The sequence below is a fragment of the Leucopleurus acutus genome, assembly GCF_964270905.1.
Source record: "Leucopleurus acutus genome assembly, chromosome: 6".
Classification (NCBI taxonomy): Eukaryota; Metazoa; Chordata; class Mammalia; order Artiodactyla; family Delphinidae; genus Leucopleurus; species Leucopleurus acutus.
The window spans coordinates 47,602,286-47,622,114 of record NC_139149.1 but is presented as its reverse complement, the minus strand read 5'-3'; the positions used below and the strand labels follow the sequence as shown (position 1 = coordinate 47,622,114).

General features: G+C 38.4%; 1 protein-coding gene across 1 annotated transcript in view; it reads left to right on the top strand.

The window, feature by feature from the left end:
• The window catches only part of PLA2R1 (phospholipase A2 receptor 1), a gene marked incomplete at its 5' end in the record, with an annotated part of 117,240 nt that overhangs the window by 39,097 nt on the left and 58,314 nt on the right, over positions 1-19,829 (top strand). The window contains 5 exon segments of the mRNA XM_082841351.1: positions 116-310; positions 1,606-1,763; positions 4,644-4,742; positions 8,000-8,112; positions 18,119-18,288. Of these exon segments, the coding sequence (XP_082697477.1) occupies positions 116-310; positions 1,606-1,763; positions 4,644-4,742; positions 8,000-8,112; positions 18,119-18,288 (735 nt within the window).

The window sequence follows — 19,829 nt, the reverse complement described above, 5'->3', positions numbered from 1 at the left end:
TTCTGTTTTTCGAATTTAAAAAATAATCATATATTAATGGTGATTTATATTGGGGGTAATAAGTAATGTTAAAACAATTGTGGTAAATAACTTTGTTTTTTGTTTGTTCAAACAGAAAACGATGCTTGGAAATATTATGCTACCCACTGTGAGCCTGGCTGGAATCCCCACAATCGTAATTGCTATAAACTTCAGAAAGAAAAAAAGACCTGGAATGAAGCTTTGCATTCTTGCCAGTCCAATAACAGTGCATTAATAGACATAGATTCGTTAGCAGAAGTGGAGTTTCTTGTAACCCTCCTTGGAGATGGTGAGTGCCAAGTGTCTTTGGTTTAAGAAGTATGAAATTAATGTAGTAACTCTCTTTATTAGTGAAGTTGAAAAGAAATTAAGCTATTTAAAATTGATTCTTTATGGCACATGTATCTGAAATTTCCAAATAATATCCAGGAGTGAAAATTCACTGAATTTTTACAAAATACATATTCAGAAACTTTGTAACATCTCATAGATGCCAGATATATTACATGTTTTCATTTTTGGGTGTTTTTTTTTAAGGGGGAATGGTCATTTCCTGAAATTTCTAATTTAAAAAACCTGAACCTGTAATTTAGCATGATGAGCACTAGATAGCAGTAATGTGCTGTGGCCATGTAATCCAAGCAATAAAGGAAATTCCTTACAAAATTGATTATATTAAAATAACTTTAGCCAGTGAAAATGGGTAATTTATTTGGTGTGGTGTTTTTCAAGCTGTGTAGCATGCTCAGGGGTTCCAAGCTCTGAGGCCTCCGCCCAGCTTTACCCACCAGAGCAGATCTGCCCCTACCTATGTCATATATGGACATAGAATTCTGCTGGAAAACATTGAAATCATTGACTGAGAGTAAATCTTTTTTTAGTGGAAAAATCCGGCGTCTACTCTATTTCAATGTTAGGTTTTAGTTTGGAGTGAAAACAAAACTCCTCTGTCATTGTTCCTCACCCTTTGCATTTGGGATTGAAAGAATCCTGTGGCTGCCTCTGTGTCAGCGGGGCACTGGAACACTCTCCCAGCCACCGAGCGTCTTTTCTCCCTACCTAGACTGGCCAGCTTTATTTTATTTACTTTTCCAGCAACCCCACTGCTCCTATTCAATGTTTCTAAGAATTTCTGCTCCTTTTTTTTCCCTAGCCAAAAGAAGAAAAGTAAAGCTAGACATCATTAAAAGGTTTTTTTCTAAGTGCCTTTTCTTAATTCGATTGACCTTCCTATTTTTCCTTTTTCGGGGTAGAAGAAAAACCAGACTTTGCAGATCTACTTTCCATACTGTAGCACGAACTAACTAGAGTCCTGGCAATCTGACTTGCTTAAGCTTTCTCCTTGCCCTGGCTTTCACTGACACTCTGCCTCACTTATAAGGCCTATGTTGAGCAGATCTAGATAGATTAAGGGGGGAAGGGTTTAAGCAGGTATTTTATACCAAAACTTAAACAGGTTTCATTCCAAGAAGAAACAAAGAAGGAATCACATGCAAAGTGGTATATATTGGTAATAGCCCCTCTGTGTTATCACCTTTGCAGATACTAGGATTCTTGTAAGTAATTTACATTTATCTCTTGCAGAAAATGCATCAGAAACATGGATTGGTTTGAGCAACAATAAAATTCCAGTTTCCTTTGAATGGTCTGATGGCTCCTCAGTCATCTTTACTAATTGGCACACACCTGAGCCCCAAATTTTTCCAAATACAAGCCAGCTATGTGTCTCAGCGGAGCAATCTGTAAGTTGATTCATTTGTTCAACGCTCACTTTGCTGGACTTGTACTGAGGGCCACCTGTGCCAGGGACTTGAGCTGTGGCAGAGACCAAGACAGGCACAGTGCCTGCTCCTCCTGGGGCTTCCACGCTAAGCAGTAAAACATATACACACTAAAAACACATGGTAATTATAGTTGTGATAATAGCTCTGAGGACATAGGTTCAAGATGGTGAGAAACTTGGGTTGGGACAGCTACTTCAGACAAGACAGTCAAGGAGGGCTCTCTGAAGAGGTGACATTTAAGCTGGGACTTGAACAAAAAAAAATCTCTTGACGAGCAGGAGAACATTCCAGGCAGGGGGCAGCTGCCCAAGGCAGGCCAAGGCTTGCCATGTTTGATAATCAAAAAGGAGACCAGGATGGTGTGGAGGTATGGACGGTGAAAGGTGGTAGGAGATGGGGCAGGAAGAATGCAAAAATGTGAGGCTTATAGGCCTGGGATAGGACCCACTAAAGGGCTTCAAGTAGATGAAAGCATGATCTGATTTACATTTTAAGAGCAACTGTGGCTGCTACATAGAGAATTGATTGGAGAGAAGAGAGTGGAAGCAGAGAAACCAGTTTGGAGGCTACTCCTGTGGTTGAATTAGAGTAGTGAATATGGAGACAAGAAGACAGATTCAAGGATCCTCTAGAAGACAGGAATTGTTGCTAAAGCAGATGTGGGGGTGAGAGACAGGTAGGTTTTTGGTTTGAGCACCACCATTTTGGTGGATGGGGGTGCCACTGACCACCCTGGTGAAGATGAGGGGAAGAACCAAGGAGTTCGGAAATTACTCTGGAAGGTGATGGTTTTTAAGCTCCATTATCTTCTTAACATAAAAGGATTTCAACACTGCATGTAACCTCTTTGAAAACTGCAAATCAATGGAAAACCTTGCTGTTTTCTTCACATGAATGTGATGGTCCCAGTGACCTTAACATTACACTTACCTTTATGTGCTAGTCTCTCATTTATCTAAAACCTCTGATTATACAGAATTTGTTTCATCCCAAGCCATTTGAAGGGTTTTTTATATGTTTAGAATAGACAATCTCTTTGATCAGATAGCTACTGAGCTCACTGGTGAGGTTTTAGGAGGTTATTGGGATTTGGTAGGCATGCTTACTCTTTTAAGACACCGGGATACCATATCAAGTTCCCCCAAGAAGCAGTTTATTAAATGTTACTTAAGTAGCTTGACAAAGTGATTGTGCCAGCCAAACACGGGAAATGTCTAAGCACTTACTTTTTTTTTTTAAGCCCTTACTTTTATGACACATTTCATTGTTTTATCTTTCAAGGCTGTCACAAATCCATGCAGTTACAATGATGGTGCTCAGGCAGTGTCTCAGAGTCACACTTGAGGGGGAACAATGACCTCTCCAAATGTTTGTTTTGGGTGTTACTCTGCTGAAAACCACTGTAGTTTATTCTACAGTATTTGATGCTTTATTGGTTCATTAGTTTTGATATAATTAAGGTGATCTTCGTTTCCTATTGACATTCTCCTTTTTTATTTGACAGACATGGGTATCTCACTTAGCATATTCACAAAGCAGGAGCCAACATTTGGATGGAGAAGTTGTTTTTAAGAGAGTGAGGATAGGTATTAATATTATTGGATGTGTTAGGATGATGCTGCTGTAAATGTGGTATTTTGTGGCCCCTTTTTAGCAACTCAGTAGCTCCTTAAACAGTAGATGCATAAAAAGTAACACTTATTCCCTTAAAGTTGAACTCAATATGAATGTAATTATTATAATTAACTAGTTACCTAAACATGGTCGATACCTCAATTTGAATCTGAGAGGTTGGTAACCATTCATCTGTCCATCCAATAGTTACTAAGCAACTACAGTGTGCCTGACAATATCCTATAACTGGATGGTTTGCTGGAGACTCCATGGGGATGGGCTACAAGGCTGCTCTTACAGGTGAAGGCGTCAGCCTCCTACATAGTATGTTTCTGAGGGTCATGGAAGAGCTCTCTACTCACCTAAAACCCTGCATGCCCGAGATACCTAAATTTTGAATTTGAATTGTGTGAAAATTTAAATTGTGTTGGTTTTAGCCTAAAGGTCTGGTTTGTGTTAAAATAAAAAATCCTTTGGGAGGATAAAATTTTAATCAGTTAGCAGTTATTGTATTTCATCATCAACGAAGGATATGAGAACAGCCTTCATTAGAACTAGGAGAAGACATGAAGGTATCTGCCCGTCATATAAAGAGGAAATGGAGTGGGGCTTTGGAGAATTCGTGATGAAGAAGGGTACTGGGGGTTGAACATGAAGTTCAGCTATGATAATGTTATCTCGGGTGATTCATGGTGCTTTCCAGGCATTTCCCCAGCATCAGGTTTATACAGCATCAGGTAAGCAGCAAAGCATTCAATTTAACACCTAGAAGTGATTGGAGAGAAGCAGCAGCATTCTCATTTGGTCAGGGGAATAGTTTCATATAAGTGGTTCTCAAAGTGAGGCCCCCAGACCAGCAGCATTCACATCAGCTAAAAGCTTGTTAGAAACACAAATTCTCAGGTCCCACCTGACTTACTGAATGAGACACACGGATCCCAATCAACTGTGTTTTAGTAACCCCTCCAGGTGATTCCAGTGCACACAGAAGATTGAGAATCACTACTTATCCCATCTTTAACGAAATACTGAGAGCAGTTTAATGTAAAGCCAGACCTCCCACTCGTATGTAGAGAATCAACCTTTTCTAACACAGGATCCTGACACATTACGCCCCCTTGAAACATGCATTATTAATCATATTTTAATTCAGAATTATTGACTTTGATTATCAGCATCAATAATGGAGTGTATTCATTCATCTTGTAATATTTTTCCTCTTAGGAGGGACACTGGAAAGTTAAAAATTGCCAAGAAACACTTTTTTACGTTTGTAAGAAAACAGGCCGTGTCCTTTCTGACACTGAATCAGGTTGCCAAAAGGTAAGAGCTGTGAACACTGCAGGGACTTCATAACCAGACTGATTTATCCACCATCAAATTAAAGTGAATCTCTCCCCGTCTCTTTCCTGCCTTGGCTTCCTCCTCTCTCTCTTTCCCCTCCTTCCCTTCCTTTCTTCTTTCCTTCCCTTCTTTTTTTTCTGAGTGGGCTCTTGTAACAAACCAAACAATTATCAGCTAGGGGCACATGAAAGATTTACAGCTCTTGGAAGGATTGTTGTCTTACCATCTATTTCCACCCAAGACTAGTTTTCTTTTGAGATAAGAAATGTAAATGATCCTGTTATACCATCTGTATAAACAATGCCTATCATGTGATACACTGTCTCACACGCGGTTTTCATTGTCTTCCAATGAAGACTGTCAGAGTGAAAGCAAATGCATTCCTTTGAGTCAGAGAGTGACCTTCTGTACCCAGAGTCTTGTTTTCCTTTTCACTTTTCTTAAACTTGAATATTTGAATAAAATACAATAACAAAGAGAAGTGCATGTTTGCAACACATTTGTTATTTAGGAAAGGGATAATAAAAATACTTTGTATTTTAAGTAATAAACTATTTTTGGTACTTAAAGTACTATTTTCAGTACTAAAAATAATTAAAAAAACATACTTTAGGTTTAAACTTTAAAGGTAGAAAATAATCTGTCTTAAATTTCTTAAAATACATTCAATATTCTGCTGTGTTACAAAAAATTTATCTATCAGTGTCCTTAGCACATGCATTCCCTCTCTGTCTCATCACACACACCCACACACACACACACACACACACACACACACGCCTAAAAATTTTGGATTTAACTATTGGAGATTTTTATGCTGTGTGAGTCTCAAAATGTTCACAAATCTGGTTTTTATGCAATTCTCTTTTAATTATTTTCTCTTCTAATCCAGTTACTTATGTTCCAATTAAACGATAACCCCTCTCTTCAGAAACTGCATTTGATTCATTCATCCACGTGTAAGCATATTAGTTACTCTTCACACTTTAGCTGAACAATACATGTGCCATAGCTGACACGTGACCAGACGTCTTACCTAATGATTACATTTCCTGAATTAGTTATTACTGATCACTGATCTAATCTCTATCTGCTCAGAAATATTGAAAAAAATCCATCCTACAGTGGCTTTCAAGGCAACTCAACATGTTTTATTTATGTCAAAAGAGTAATTAACTTCTTACACAGCAGAAACAACTGATGTTCTATCTAAACTTTTGTATACTGCTTCCCTCTTTCTGACCAGCCTTATCAATATTTAAGGATTCTGGGTTCAGAGCCAGTTCTTTACTCTTATGGCGAAATTCCATTAATTTCTTTATGCATCTATGAATATGGTTTCGAAAGTTTCCTTTCTTTTAGCCATCTGCTTCAGTGCAATTCTCTAAACAGTCTGCACATGCAAAACCAACTTACAAAATAAGTCTGGATAATTTCAAAGCAGAAATTTTTTAAAATTTTATTTCCATCTGAGTCACTTTTGGGGGACTAGATAATATGAGCAACGTTTCAGTACTGTCACCATCATGATTTCATGTAAAATGAAATGGCATCTCATGTACAAAGGATATTCACAAATACAATCAATTATTCTTCCCGCTTTCATTGTGCGGACAAAGGCTTATAGTAGAGTCTTTGTTTTCCGGTTATTACTATGCCACATTTCCCCCTCTTTCCTTGAGCCTGTTCAAGTTCTTGGGTTTTTTGTTTTGCTAAGCAGCCTATGATCTAAAAACCACTAATGAAGAAGGAGTACTTTGTCAGAAAGGTCAAATTGTCAGCCTTCCTCCTCCTGTCCTTCCAAATACAAAAGCAGTCTAACCTCCCTGCCCCCTCTGGAGTGACCCACGGAGGGGTTCTGGCTGACACTGTCAATTACTCACACAGATAAGGCTGGGGAGAGAAGTTAAGGGAGTGAATTCAGAGCACATCCTGGCGGGCTGGATGTGGTGCTCCTGTGATCCATGCCTCATTTAATAATGTTTTGAACTAAAATAGCTTATTTCTAAAATAAGATTTTTCTCTAATTTACTGCAAGGTTGAGACATTTTCTGAGTAGTATAGCAGAAATCATTTTATATCTGATCAAAATCTGGCAAGTATTGGCATGACACAAAATGAAGTGTATTTTAAAACTGGTGAATACATAAAAATAGACTGATAGAAGTGATATGATTTTATAATATTGGAAGAGAAAGAACTAAAATAACTAAGTCGAAATATAGAAGACTAATGAACCCATGTCTCCTGTACTGTATGATTTTAAAGAATAGAGCCACCCTTCTTTGCTCCCAGGGCTTAGCCATACACGTTTGTCATTTTTTGTCTAGGTGCCAAAGCTTGTTTGCTTTCTCTCTAAAAGGCTAGCCAGTTGACTAAGGAGTAATCTTTACCAAAAAGTATATATATATATTTTAGCCAATTTCTATTTGGAAGCTTGACGATCCAGACAAAACCATTCTGGATTGCACCAAAATTAGGTTCCAGGCCAGTATATCCACTAGTCTCTCACTTAGATTATCTAAGTCCCTAATCTCAGTGGGATAACATGAAATAAGCAGTATGAAAGACCCTTAAAAAACAACAACAACAACAACAGTACAGTGTTATCTAGATACTTATGTCCTCTTTGCTCATACCGAGTTCCTGGCTCTATTCTGGGGTCTCTGCCTGCATTTTCTCCCCTTGATTCCCAGAACAACCCCATGAATACTATTATTATCCATATTTACAGAGGAGAAAACTAAGACACATAGCGATTAAATAAGGTCACATGATGGTGGAGCCAGGATTCAAACCCATGCATTCTGTCCTTAAAGCCAACATGTTCGATTTTTACCATCCCATAGGAACCATTTACAGTAAATCTTATAAGTCTGAACAGAGAGAGAGAGAAGGAGAGAGACAGACAGAGAGAGAGAGAGAGAGAGAGAAAGAGGAAAGGAGAGAAGGAGAGATCTTGAGTGAATGTCCCTTTTCTTTAATTTGCTTTTAAGGTTTTGGGCTTAAAGATTTTAAATTAGTTAAAACATTTAGGTTTTAAGAATTAATTAAACAAATGTAGAAGTGGCTGTAGCTAATGGCAGATAGAATAAATATAAATATATCAAGACAAACATTCAAGTTTTGAGTGGGTCAGAGAAGAAACTGGTAAATGAGAATACACCAAAAATATATATATTTTACTGTTTAACTAAATCAGATTGTGTCCTTAATTTTCATTTTCCTTGTTTAAGGGATGGGAGAGACATGGTAGATTCTGTTACAAAATTGACACCGTCCTTCGAAGCTTTGACCACGCCTCCAGTGGTTACTACTGTCCTCCTGCACTTGTAACCATTACAAACAGGTAAAATAGAAATTTTCTATCAGAAACATGCAGTGCTTTTTGGCCGTGAGGGTTCTTGGGATGATAAAATCTAGCCACAATCAGTAACTAGTGAAAATCTAAAGTGTACTGTACAACAGAGTATTAAGTTATTTAAATTATTGATTTAGATGAATTTAAACCATACAATGTTAATTTTTTTTTTTTTTTTTCTTTTTTTTTGCGGTACGCGGGCCTCTCACTGTTGTGGCCTCTCCCGTTGCGGAGCACAGGCTCCGGACGCGCAGGCTCAGCGGCCATGGCTCACGGGCCCAGCCGCTGCGCAGCATGTGGGATCTTCCCGGACCGGGGCACGAACCCGTGTCCCCTGCATCGGCAGGCAGACTCTCAACCACTGCGCCACCAGGGAAGCCCCTACAATGTTAATTTTAAATTGATTTTTGAGTAACAAATAGTAAAATTTAAGATGTCTTTTATTTTCCATAAAGATTTCTTAATTACCTAGCTTTGCTAATATATTCAGTTGTAATGATATTTTATCTAAGTGCTTGTAATAGAAAAGAAATATGTTATTTAAATATGAAGTATTTTTTAAATGTAATGTGTATGAGTCATGTGGAGTTTTTTTAGAACAAAAGTAAGTAAAACTAAACTGTGGAGGATTTTCAAATGCTTCCCCATTGCTTCTTAGGTCTACGTTTGTTTAGATTTAGATTTCTCTATGCACAGGTATCTTTACCATACAAACAGAGAAACTGTGCCCTTTTCACACTCCATACAATTTGCAACATGTTACAGATGTGTAGCAAGGGATAAAAGTACCAACATCAGAAGAGACCTCAGTGTCATTATCAATGCCAGGAGGACGGTGAGAGCTGGGAGACAGACTCCTCCGGGCTGAAGACAGAATCAAGGTAGAAGTCTTCAGTGGTTCCGTGGAAAATTATACCCACAAAGCAAGTCGCTTGCTTTTTTACCGAGGTCATTGCCTTTAAAAAAAATCTGTTGAAGACCAGGAATCAGGACAACTGGTGCTATGGTTTTATCTAGAGACCCCTTCACATGCAGGTCTAACCTGTAGGAGGAATTCTGTGTGCTTTCTCTGCTCTCCCCACATGGGACGTCAACGTCAAAGCTGCCAGTGTTTCCTTCCTCCTCTTACCTCTTACCTTCTGTCTCAGTCTTTCCTCCAAACAATGCACAGGAATGCACACATATACACACACACATACACACACACAGAGGGACAGATTGACCGCATTTGGCAAAATAAATTGCCGGGTGAAATATTTTATGCTCAAGAAACCCTTTCTTCGGGGCACAGCACTACTTCTGATGTATCTCAGTGTTGTTTTTAGTTCTCCCTTCTCCTTCCCAGAATAGCTACCAGGCAGAAGAAAGCCTTTATCCTCAGCCTTGTTCACCCACCCACAAGCTTTCGAGAGTACCTTGGGCTAGAAGTCCTCCAGTCAGTGAGTCAGCATTGGACTTTATTCAGGATCTTGATCAATGAAGATATGCTCTTTCGTTAATTATAATGTTTTTCACTGAAGAAGAAGGTCTAATTATTTCACCTGTTTTTACATCTTATTCTTTCTTTTTTTGTGTGTAATATTCATTGAGTGTCTATCACATACCTGGCACTGTGTTAACTACTTTTCATATGTTATCTGACTATGCAAAAATCAACAGTCAAGAGTTTATTAGAGGGACTTGCCTGGTGGCACAGTGGTTAAGAATCTGCCTGCCAATGCAGGGGACACAGGTTTGAGCCCTGGCCCGGGAAGATCCCACATGCCACGGAGCAACTAAGCCCGTGTGCCACAACTACTGAGCCTGCACTCTAGAGCCCACGAGCCACAACTACTGAGCCCACGCACCACAACTACTGAAGCCTGTGCACTCTAGGGCCCATGCTCCACAACAAGAGAAGCCACCGCAATGAGAAGCCCGCGCACTGTAAGGAAGACTAACCCCCGCTCACCGCAACTAGAGAAAGCCTGCGCACAGCAACGAAGACCCAACACAGCCAAAAAATAAATTAAAAAAAAAAGTTTATTAGAGAATTATTTATTGAATATCTATACTGTGAGAGGCATCATATTAAACACTGGCATGCTGTACAAAAAAATAAATAAAAGGCATAGTGCAGTTGCCCAGGTACCACTTGCAGGCCAGCAGCAAAAGAGATAGAACATAAACGCATGAAACAAGTGAAGAAAGTGGAATAACACAATAAATGGACAAACTCAAAGTGACATTACAGATAACTCATAGTGCCAAAGTGACCCAGGTAAGGCAGAAACCTGTTAGAGTTCAAACACTTCATTTTCTAAGAATCCTTTGGGGACCTCATGCAAATGATAGCAAGTGTCTAGAAAACAACCTACTATGTTTCATTTCCCCCAAAACTGAATAAGAGTGTGTGCTGTGAATACTATACATTTTTTTATAAACTGTATTCAGTAGCCAAAGCTGATGTGTAGTCCAACTCTAAAACAGATCTATAGCTTGGGTAAATTTGTTTTCATCCCCTCCTCGACCTCCTAGGCCCCCCAGGTGACCTTTTGCTGGCATGCTACTCAGTCACCAGTCAAGCCCCCGAGTACTACATGTTAGTCCCAGTGAGGCATCTCTCCCAGGCAGTTAACATGCATCAACACTGCCTTGCAAACATGTCTGCATCCAGAGCAATGACTCAAAACTGAGACATACAAGTTGAAGACAGGAAGTGTCCTAAGCTCTTGATTTTTATTCATTCGGACCTTATAAGAAACAAAGACCCACGGCATACTGTTCTTTGAGTGACAATTCACATTCGAGTATTTTTCAATAGTATCTTTTGTCTGAGAAGGTTGGGCAGTAGATGGACAGTCTCCTCAGATCCAGGAGTATCCACTAGCAACCTTGGTAATCATTTTCTTCCATTACTGATTTCCTGTTTGAGTTAAGACACCCCTGTCACTCACCAGTACCCAAGCTTGTAGCTGCTAATTGATTTTCTGCTCTTCTGCACAACTGAGCAACAGATTTTATGGGCACAATTAGAACCACCTGCTACAAATTACGTCCTTCTTTTGTTATGGGGCAACTGCTCCTGGCCTAGGACTTTTAACACTTCGTGGAAGAGAGAGGGGAAGAAAAACAAACCCTTATTCCCAAATAACAGAATTTTATTTGCTTGCTGTTAGAAAATTTTGTTAGGCCTGGCCACCTGCTTTCAGACAGAGCAGGAATGCAAAACTTGAGTTCCAAAGTTACTATGGATAATTGTCTAAATGCATGTATATCTAAACCTTCGATCAATCAGCCTTGGAATATTTGTACAAAATAATCCAAATGACATTCGATTTTGAGAATTTTGCCCCAAATGAGAAATGCTGCAATATCTCATTTTTTCCTAAGTTTAAACGTGCATTATTTGCAAGCATTTTTATAGCTCTGCCGTTTTCTTGCAACCATATCCCCTAAACACTTTTACAGTTAACTTTTTAATATTGTGGAAAAATATAATACATAACAAAATTATCATTTTAACCATTTTAAGTGTACAGTCCAGTGGCATTAAGTACATTCATATTATTGTACAAACATCACCACCATCCAGCTCCAAACTATTTTTCATCTTCCCAAACTGAAATTCTGTATCCACTAAACACTAACTCCCCATTTCCCTTGCTCCCAGCTTTTGGCAACCACCATTCTACTTTCTGTGTCTGTGAAGTTGACTACTACGGTTACCTTATAACTAGGATCATACAGTAGTTGTCTATTGTGCCTAGTTTATTTCACTTATCCTGATGTCCTCTAGGTTAATCCATGTTGTAGCATGTGTCAGAATGTCCTTCCTTTTTTTTTTTTTTAAAGAAGATGTTGGGGGTAGGAGTTTTTATTAATTAATTAATTTATTTTTGCTGTGTTGGGTCTTCGTTTCTCTACGAGGGCTTTCTCTAGTTGTGGTAAGCGGGGGCCACTCTTCATCGCAGTGTGCGGGCCTCTCACTATCGTGGCCTCTCTTGTTGCGGAGCACAGGCTCCAGACGCGCAGGCTCAGTAGTTGTGGCTCACAGGCCTAGTTGCTCCATGGCATGTGGGATCCTCCCAGACCAGGGCTTGAACCCATGTCCCCTGCATTGGCAGGCAGACTCTCAACCACTGCGCCACCAGGGAAGCCCTGTCCTTCCTTTTTAAGGCTGAATAATATTCCATAGCATGGATATACTACATTTTGTTTATCCATTCATCTATTGATAGACACAAGATACTTCTGCCTTTTGGATATTGTGAATAATGCTGCTATGAATATGAATATCCAAATAACTTTCAAGTTCCTGCTTTCAATTATTCTGGGTACTATACCCAGAAGTGGAATTTCTGGATCATATAATAATTCTATTTTTAACTTTTTGAGGAAAAACCATACTGGTTTCCATAGGAGCTACAACATTTTACATTCCCACCAGTAGTGCACAAGGGCTCCAATTCCTCCACCTCCTAGCCAACGCTTGCTTATTTTCTGTTTTTACATATTAGCCATCCTATGGATGTGATGTGGTATCTCATTGTGGTTTTGATTTGCATTTTCCTAATGATTAGTGAGCTGAGCATCTTTTCATGTGCTTATTGGCATCTTTATATCTCCTTTGGAGAAACGTCTATTCAAGTCTTTTTCCCATTTTTGAACAGAAGTGTTTGTTTTCTGTCATTGAATTGTAGGAGTATTTGTATATTCCGGATATTAATTGTTTATCAGATACATAATTTGCAAATACTATCTCCTATTCGTGGGTTGCCTTTCACTCTGTTGATAGTGTCCTTTGATGTGCAAAAGTTTTTAATTTTGATTAAGTCCAATTTATCCTTTCTTATTTTTTTGCCGGTGCTTTTGGTGTTTTATCCAAGAAATCACTGCCACATTCAACGCCATGAAAAATTTCCCCTATGTTTTCTTCTAAGAGTGTTACAGTTTTAGCTCATATGTTTAGGTCTTTGATCCACTTCGTGTTAATTTTTGTAAATGATGTAGGGTAAGAGTCCAGCTGCATTCTTTTGTAGGTGGATACTCACTTTTCACAACGTTATTATTGAAAAGACTGTCCTTTCCTCATTGAATGGTCTTGGCACCCTTGTGGAAAATCATTTGACCATATATGCAATGATTTATTTCTGAGTTCTCTATTCTATTCCATTGGTCTATATGTCTGTCTTTATGCCAGTATCACACTGTTTAGATTACTGTACTTTTTAGTAAGTTTTGAAATCAAGAAGTGTGAGACCTCCAACTTCGTTCTGCTTTTTCATGCTTGTTTTTGCTACTCAGGATGTCTTGAAATTCCGTATGAATTTTAATATGAATTTTTCTACTTCTGCCAAAAAAAAATCACTGCGATTTTTACAGAGATTGCATTCAATCTGTCGATCACTTTGGGTAGTATGGACATTTTAACAATAAATCTTCCAATCCATGAATATGGGATGTCTTTCCATTTATTTGTGGCTTCTTTAATTTTATTTTTTTAACATCTTTATTGGAGTATAGTTGCTTTACAAACTTGTGTTAGTTTCTGCTGTATAACAAAGTGAATCAGCTGTATGTCTACATATATCCCCATGTCCCCTCCCTCTTGCGTCTCACTCCCACCCTCCCTATCCCACCCCTCTAGGTGGTCACAGAGCACAGAGTTGATCTCCCTGTGCTATGCAGCTGCTTCCCACTAGCTATCTATTTTACATTTGGTGGTGTATATATGTCAATGCTATTCTTTCACTTTGTCCCAGCTTACCCTTCCCCCTCCCCGTGTCCTCAAGTCCATTCTCTACATCTGTGTCTTTATTCCTGTCTTGCCCCAGGTTCATCAGAAGCTTTTTTTTTGATTCCATATATATGTGTTAGCATATGGTATTTGTTATTCTCTTTCTGACTTACTTCACTCTGTATGACAGACTCTAGGTCCATCCACATCACTACAAATAACTCAATTTCGTTTCTTTTTATGGCTGAGTAATATTCCATTGTATATATGTGCCATATCTTCTTTATCCATTCATCTGTTGATGGACTCTTTGTGTCTTCTTTAATTTCCTTCAGCAATGTTTTCTAGTTTTCAGTGTACAAGTCTTTTGCCTCCTTTGCCTCAAGTTCGTTCCCCAGTACTTTATTATTTTTGATGCCATTGTAAATGGAATTATTTTCCTTTGCAGATTGTTCATTGTTAGTATATAAAAATGCAACTGATTTTTGCGTGTTGACTTTGTATCCTCCACTTGCTGAATTCATTTATTAATTCTAACAGTTTTTAATTTTTTGGTAGAATGCAGTTAACTTACTTTTTAAAAACACACTTTGGGGCTTCCCTGGTGGCGCAGTGGTTGAGAGTCCGCCTGCCGATGCAGGGAACATGGGTTCGTGCCCCCGGTCCGGGAGGATCCCACATGCCGCGGAGCGGCTGGGCCCGTGAGCCATGGCCGCTGAGCCTGCGCGTCCGGAGCCTGTGCTCCGCAACGGGAGAGGCCACAACGGTGAGAGGCCCGCGTACCGAAAAAAAAAAAACCACACACACACACATTTTGGTTACCCTTTTTAAAATTACACAATAGAAACATTCTCATAGGTATAAATTCAAGCAAGCCAGAAGAATATCGATTAAAAAGTGAAAGTGCCCCCTTACCTATACTCTTGCCCCCTCCCAGCCAATCTCTCTTCCCTTCCCAAAGGTAACTGCCACTAAAAGTTTGCATTGCTCTTCCAGGTTTATTTCTTGTGTACATATTAGATGTATTTTCTAATTCTATATTTTTCTTCTAGTCTTTTGAAAGAAACAATATCCAAAAAACTTAACATTTCTAGTTCTTGAGGAATACCGTCAGAAACTTCTTGCAGTAGTGGTCATGACACGCCTCCCATTTGAAAACTACTGATATTCTACTGCCATTCTTCATTTAAAAGAAAGCAATTTATCACTTTAATATTAGTTCAGCAATAGAGTTAGTTATTTGAAAATGGTATCAAAAGTGCTAACAAGTGTTTTATTGGGAGAAATACAATTGCAATTACTCAGCTCAAAGCTGAGTCCCTCCTAACCAAATCATGTATGTATATATATATATACATATATATATATGTATATATATATACACATACATACATACACATATTGTTTAAGTTGAAATGGCTCTCTAGTGAAGCTACTTCCAATGCATTACGTTTTTTCAGTCTCTGGTTTTAGGTACCGCAAACACAGTCATTAATTACTGATTTCTGCTAACTACTGTGTTATTCACAGACAAGAAACATCTTTTTTTTTTCAGCTACTTATATCACTGGCTAAACTGATGAAGAAATATAATGTTCAATTAGAGATTTAAGCATAAAATACCTTTTTCAAAGTGTGCATTTTTGAAATATAAAATATTTACTTTGAAATGAAAAAATGTGTCAAGTATGCCAAAAAATGCATTGCTATCTTCAAATTGCATTTTTTTAAATTAAAATTTAATGTTTAGCACCATAAGCAACAGATTCTTCTCAAACTGATAGAAGTTCAAGATACACTTGTTTTTTTCTGGTTTACATTGAAAATAAACATTTGATCGCTTGCCTTTTTAAAGGATTGATGGGAAATTTTTTTTTCTGATTTTTAAGAAGTATTCACCTACAGACTTTGATTTTATAAGTAGGTTATAGGCAAAATATTTTATCCTTTGTTTTTCTGAAGAATAACAATTTTTACTTTACTGAATTCCTCAAAAAATACATAAAAATATGTACATATGGTTATTGTTTGTTTCTTAAATCATAATAACATTTAAATTAAACAACATCAGTGAAACCAGACAAAAAATCCAGATATGAAACTCTGGAATATTCTCAAATGAAGAATTCTAAAACACAGGGCCAGAAAAGACTTTAAGAGGTCATCTGCTCTATTACTGTTAAGCCAGAGTTTTCACAACTCTTTAAGTGTTTGAAGCCAAACAGTGAGTGATAAAGAATATAAAAAGATCTCTTGTTTCTTTATCAGTTGGAAACAGACACTCAAGAGACTGCATGCTGTTATCCAGAGTTAATTTCTTAGAGTACATGGTTTAGAAAAAAGATATAGTTGCTGAATTTTGTTATTAACAATGCCGTCTTCTAAACTGGACCAGGAAAAACTAGAGTCCTGTTTTTATCTGAAGGTTATAGGATTTAATGTATTAGTATTATATGTAACTGCTTAAAAGATATACTTGCCAATTCAAAAAGCAGATTTGTATTGTTTTGAGCAATGATAAATGGTTATAAAATAGCAAATCAGAGTGGACTAAATAAATCTAAAACCAACAGGGGACAAAAGCAAAGTGTTGTCATGAATAATGATACCAGAAGCCAAGCTCACAGACAACGTTCTCTCTCCATTATCCAATAAATGCCATAGTACAAGGTAATGGAAGAACCAGTGATGTCCCCTGGGTTTAGAACCAGCACAGTGCCTAGTGGTCCTGACCGTAGCCTCCATGGTGCAGTGCCTTGCTGGCCTCCTAGCATTGTAGTTTCAGGCACCAGCTATGCATGATAATGATGCTACTCTGCCTCAGAGGGGAGAAGGAAAAATAGATCCTATGTTATAAGAGCACGGACCAGTGGAAGTGTAAGGAAACTTACAGAGCATCTAGAGAGTATTTACTTTTATATACCTTCTTTTTTTATATATACCTTCTTTCTGAAGCATGTTTATGTAAGGTTCTGCCACTGCAATCTGATTTAAAAAGAACTTTTCTAATTTCAAATGTGTGCTATTTAGATTATCAATAGACTATCTGCAGAAAATATTCACTAAAGCATATGCTCTGCAAAGATGAGTATCATGGGTGCCTCATAAAACTAACTGTTGCTAGTGATGTTCATAAGGCAGTTAAAAAGTTTGCCTCTTTGTGTTCTTTTCTCTTTCTCTCCCCTATTTCCTTTGAGACGCCTCTATTCTTGAATGACCCCATTTCTTCTGCTTCCTTTAGCAAGTTAAAGATGCATGGTAATGAAAAAAAATCCAAAATCAGATGAAAAAGTCTAATTTGCTTTCTCCTTACGTTTCCTGGATAATTTCATCAGGCGTTTCCTTTCTTAATGACTCAGCGGGTCTGGCCAAAAGTTACCACTGTTTGAAAGGTGTTTCTTCAAAACTTTACATGTATTGAAAGTAAATTTTTCAAGATAGTTTCCAATTTAGCTTAAAATTTCAATGCTGGTTAAAGTTTAATACACGGTTCTGTTAGGTATTCATGTGGAAACATGTATACAAATTTTCTAGATTCTGCTTTCAATGCATTCATGTTGAAGAGGGAGCATTGCCAGCAGTCAATGAACACTAATTCATTCAGCCATTTGGGGAATATAGTGGGTGTACTTCTTTGGATTAGTTCCTAAGGTTTTAAATTTATCTTCAGTGAATATGCACATCTGAACGCATTTGAATAAGCCAGTGACTCCATGTGCCTGTGAACAAACTGCTCTGGGAGACATAAAATTGCTACTCCAATTTCTGTTCCATTCTCACCAGGCAAGTGTGGTGGGTGGGCGCATGTGAACCCTGTGTCCGGCAGATGCTCATTCAGAAAAGCATAGGGTCCCTCCTCCTCTCTCTTCTCCACCTCCCCCACCGCCACCTCCCCACCACATGCACATTACAGCATGTGTGTGCTGTGTGGCCTAATTACACAATAGGGCATATGTTGCGCCAAGAAATGTATTGCTAGCTTTCTGGACTTTACTACCTACACTCCGAAACTGGAACCGGACTCTGTTCCTTGAAAGAATTGAGCACCACCTTTGAGGATCAAATTTTCCTCACTCATATATTTCTGGAAATTGCACTGATGTTTGGCATTTATTAGTAACATTCAGGGTCTTTGAGTATTTTTCTGTCCCATGTTCTAAAGAATTCATGAGAAATGCTTACACGGGTGCCATTCTGTGCACCTTGTTATGTTTTAACGACATTTCTTTATTGCCCAGAAACTTACTATAATCATTTCCTTTTTCCCTTTTTCAGGTTTGAACAGGCTTTTATTACCAGTTTGATCAGTAGTGTGGTAAAAACGAAGGACACTTATTTTTGGATAGCTCTTCAAGATCAAAATGATACAGGAGAATACACTTGGAAGACGGCAGGGCAGAAGTCAGAGCCGGTGAAGTACACACACTGGAATGCACGTCAGCCCCGTGAGTAGAGGGCACTGTCACACCACTTCTCCCTCCTGTTTTCTTTGCCCCCAAATTCTATCAACCTCATGGTCCACCTCCTCTGATTCTTCCTTAGTGTTTTCTTAATGCATAAATCAACTAAAACAATTACCACCGGTTCTCAGCGGTGATATATGGCTAGCCATTTTTTAAAGTATAATTCATATGAGTCATTTGACGAGTTCAAGGTATAAATTCATTGCTCAAGACCACACATGCCTTTGTTAGCAGAAGTCCAGTTTCTCCCTCCTAAAGTCTTTTCCTCATCCGCCCTCATTGTCCAAGAATCTCAGGGGCTTACTCAGTCCAGAATACTCTGTCATACTTCAAAGCAGAGTGAATGGGCACATTTGAGCATACCTAATCAGTTCACAGTCACTGCCATGTGACTTTGCTGTGGAATGTTACTTAGGTAACATTCTTGCTAGTCCATCTCCTCCATGGACTTCTGTGGTACCTTAGCCAGAATTTCAGAGTTACAGGTCTATTAATTCACCATCCTGTGCTCAGCTCTGGATCCCAAAGCATGAAACTGTGCCGGAGAAGCTAATGGTTTCAGCCATAATCTACACTAAAACCAGGCCCTGTGGACCAAGCTTTAGGCCCTTGTGTTAATCTTAGGTCACCAACCTAGATCCAACACACCTTTACCTCAGTGTGAACCCTGTTTGGATGCCTGGATCCCTTTATTTTTTTAAAAAAAAATAAATTTATTTATTTTATTTATTTATTTTTGGCTGCTTTGGGTATTTGCTGCTATGCACGGGATTTTTCTACTTGCAGCAAGTGGGGGCTACTCTTCGTTGTGGCTTGTGGGCTCTGGAGCACAGGCTCAGTAGTTGTGGTTCACAGGCTTAGTTGCTCTGTGGCATGTGGGATCTTCCCGGACCAGGGCTCGAACCCATGTCCCCTGCATTGGCAGGCAGATTCTTAACCACTGCACTGCCAGGGAAGCCCTTGGTCCCTTTCTTGCCTGGGGATCTCAATCAGGGCTACCCCAATAGACAATAGGCAATAGGTTATCTTTAAATTTGTATCTAGAGGAAATGGGTTAGAGGCCTCAAGCTCCTCCCTGAGGAAAGATAACTATTATTATAATATTATAATAATTGTTATCATATATCACATATATAACAATAATTAGAGAACTAAACACCAATTAAAATATATTTTTAGAGTGGTTCAAAAAATAAGACCCAAGTATATGTTGTCTAAAAAAACCCCACTTTAAATACAGACACCTATAGATTAAAAGTAAAGGGATAGAGAAAGATATCCATGTTAACATTAATCAAAAGAAAGCAGGAATAGCTATATTAATTTGACACAGAGCAGACTTCAGAATAAGAAAAATTTCCAGGGATAAAAATGGACATTACATAAAGATAAAAAAGTCAGCTCTAAAGAAGACATAACAATCCTTAATGTGCATGTACCTAACAACAGAGTATCAAAATATATGAGGGAAAAACTGATAGAACTCCAAGGAGAAATAGATGAATCTACTGTTATAGTTAGAG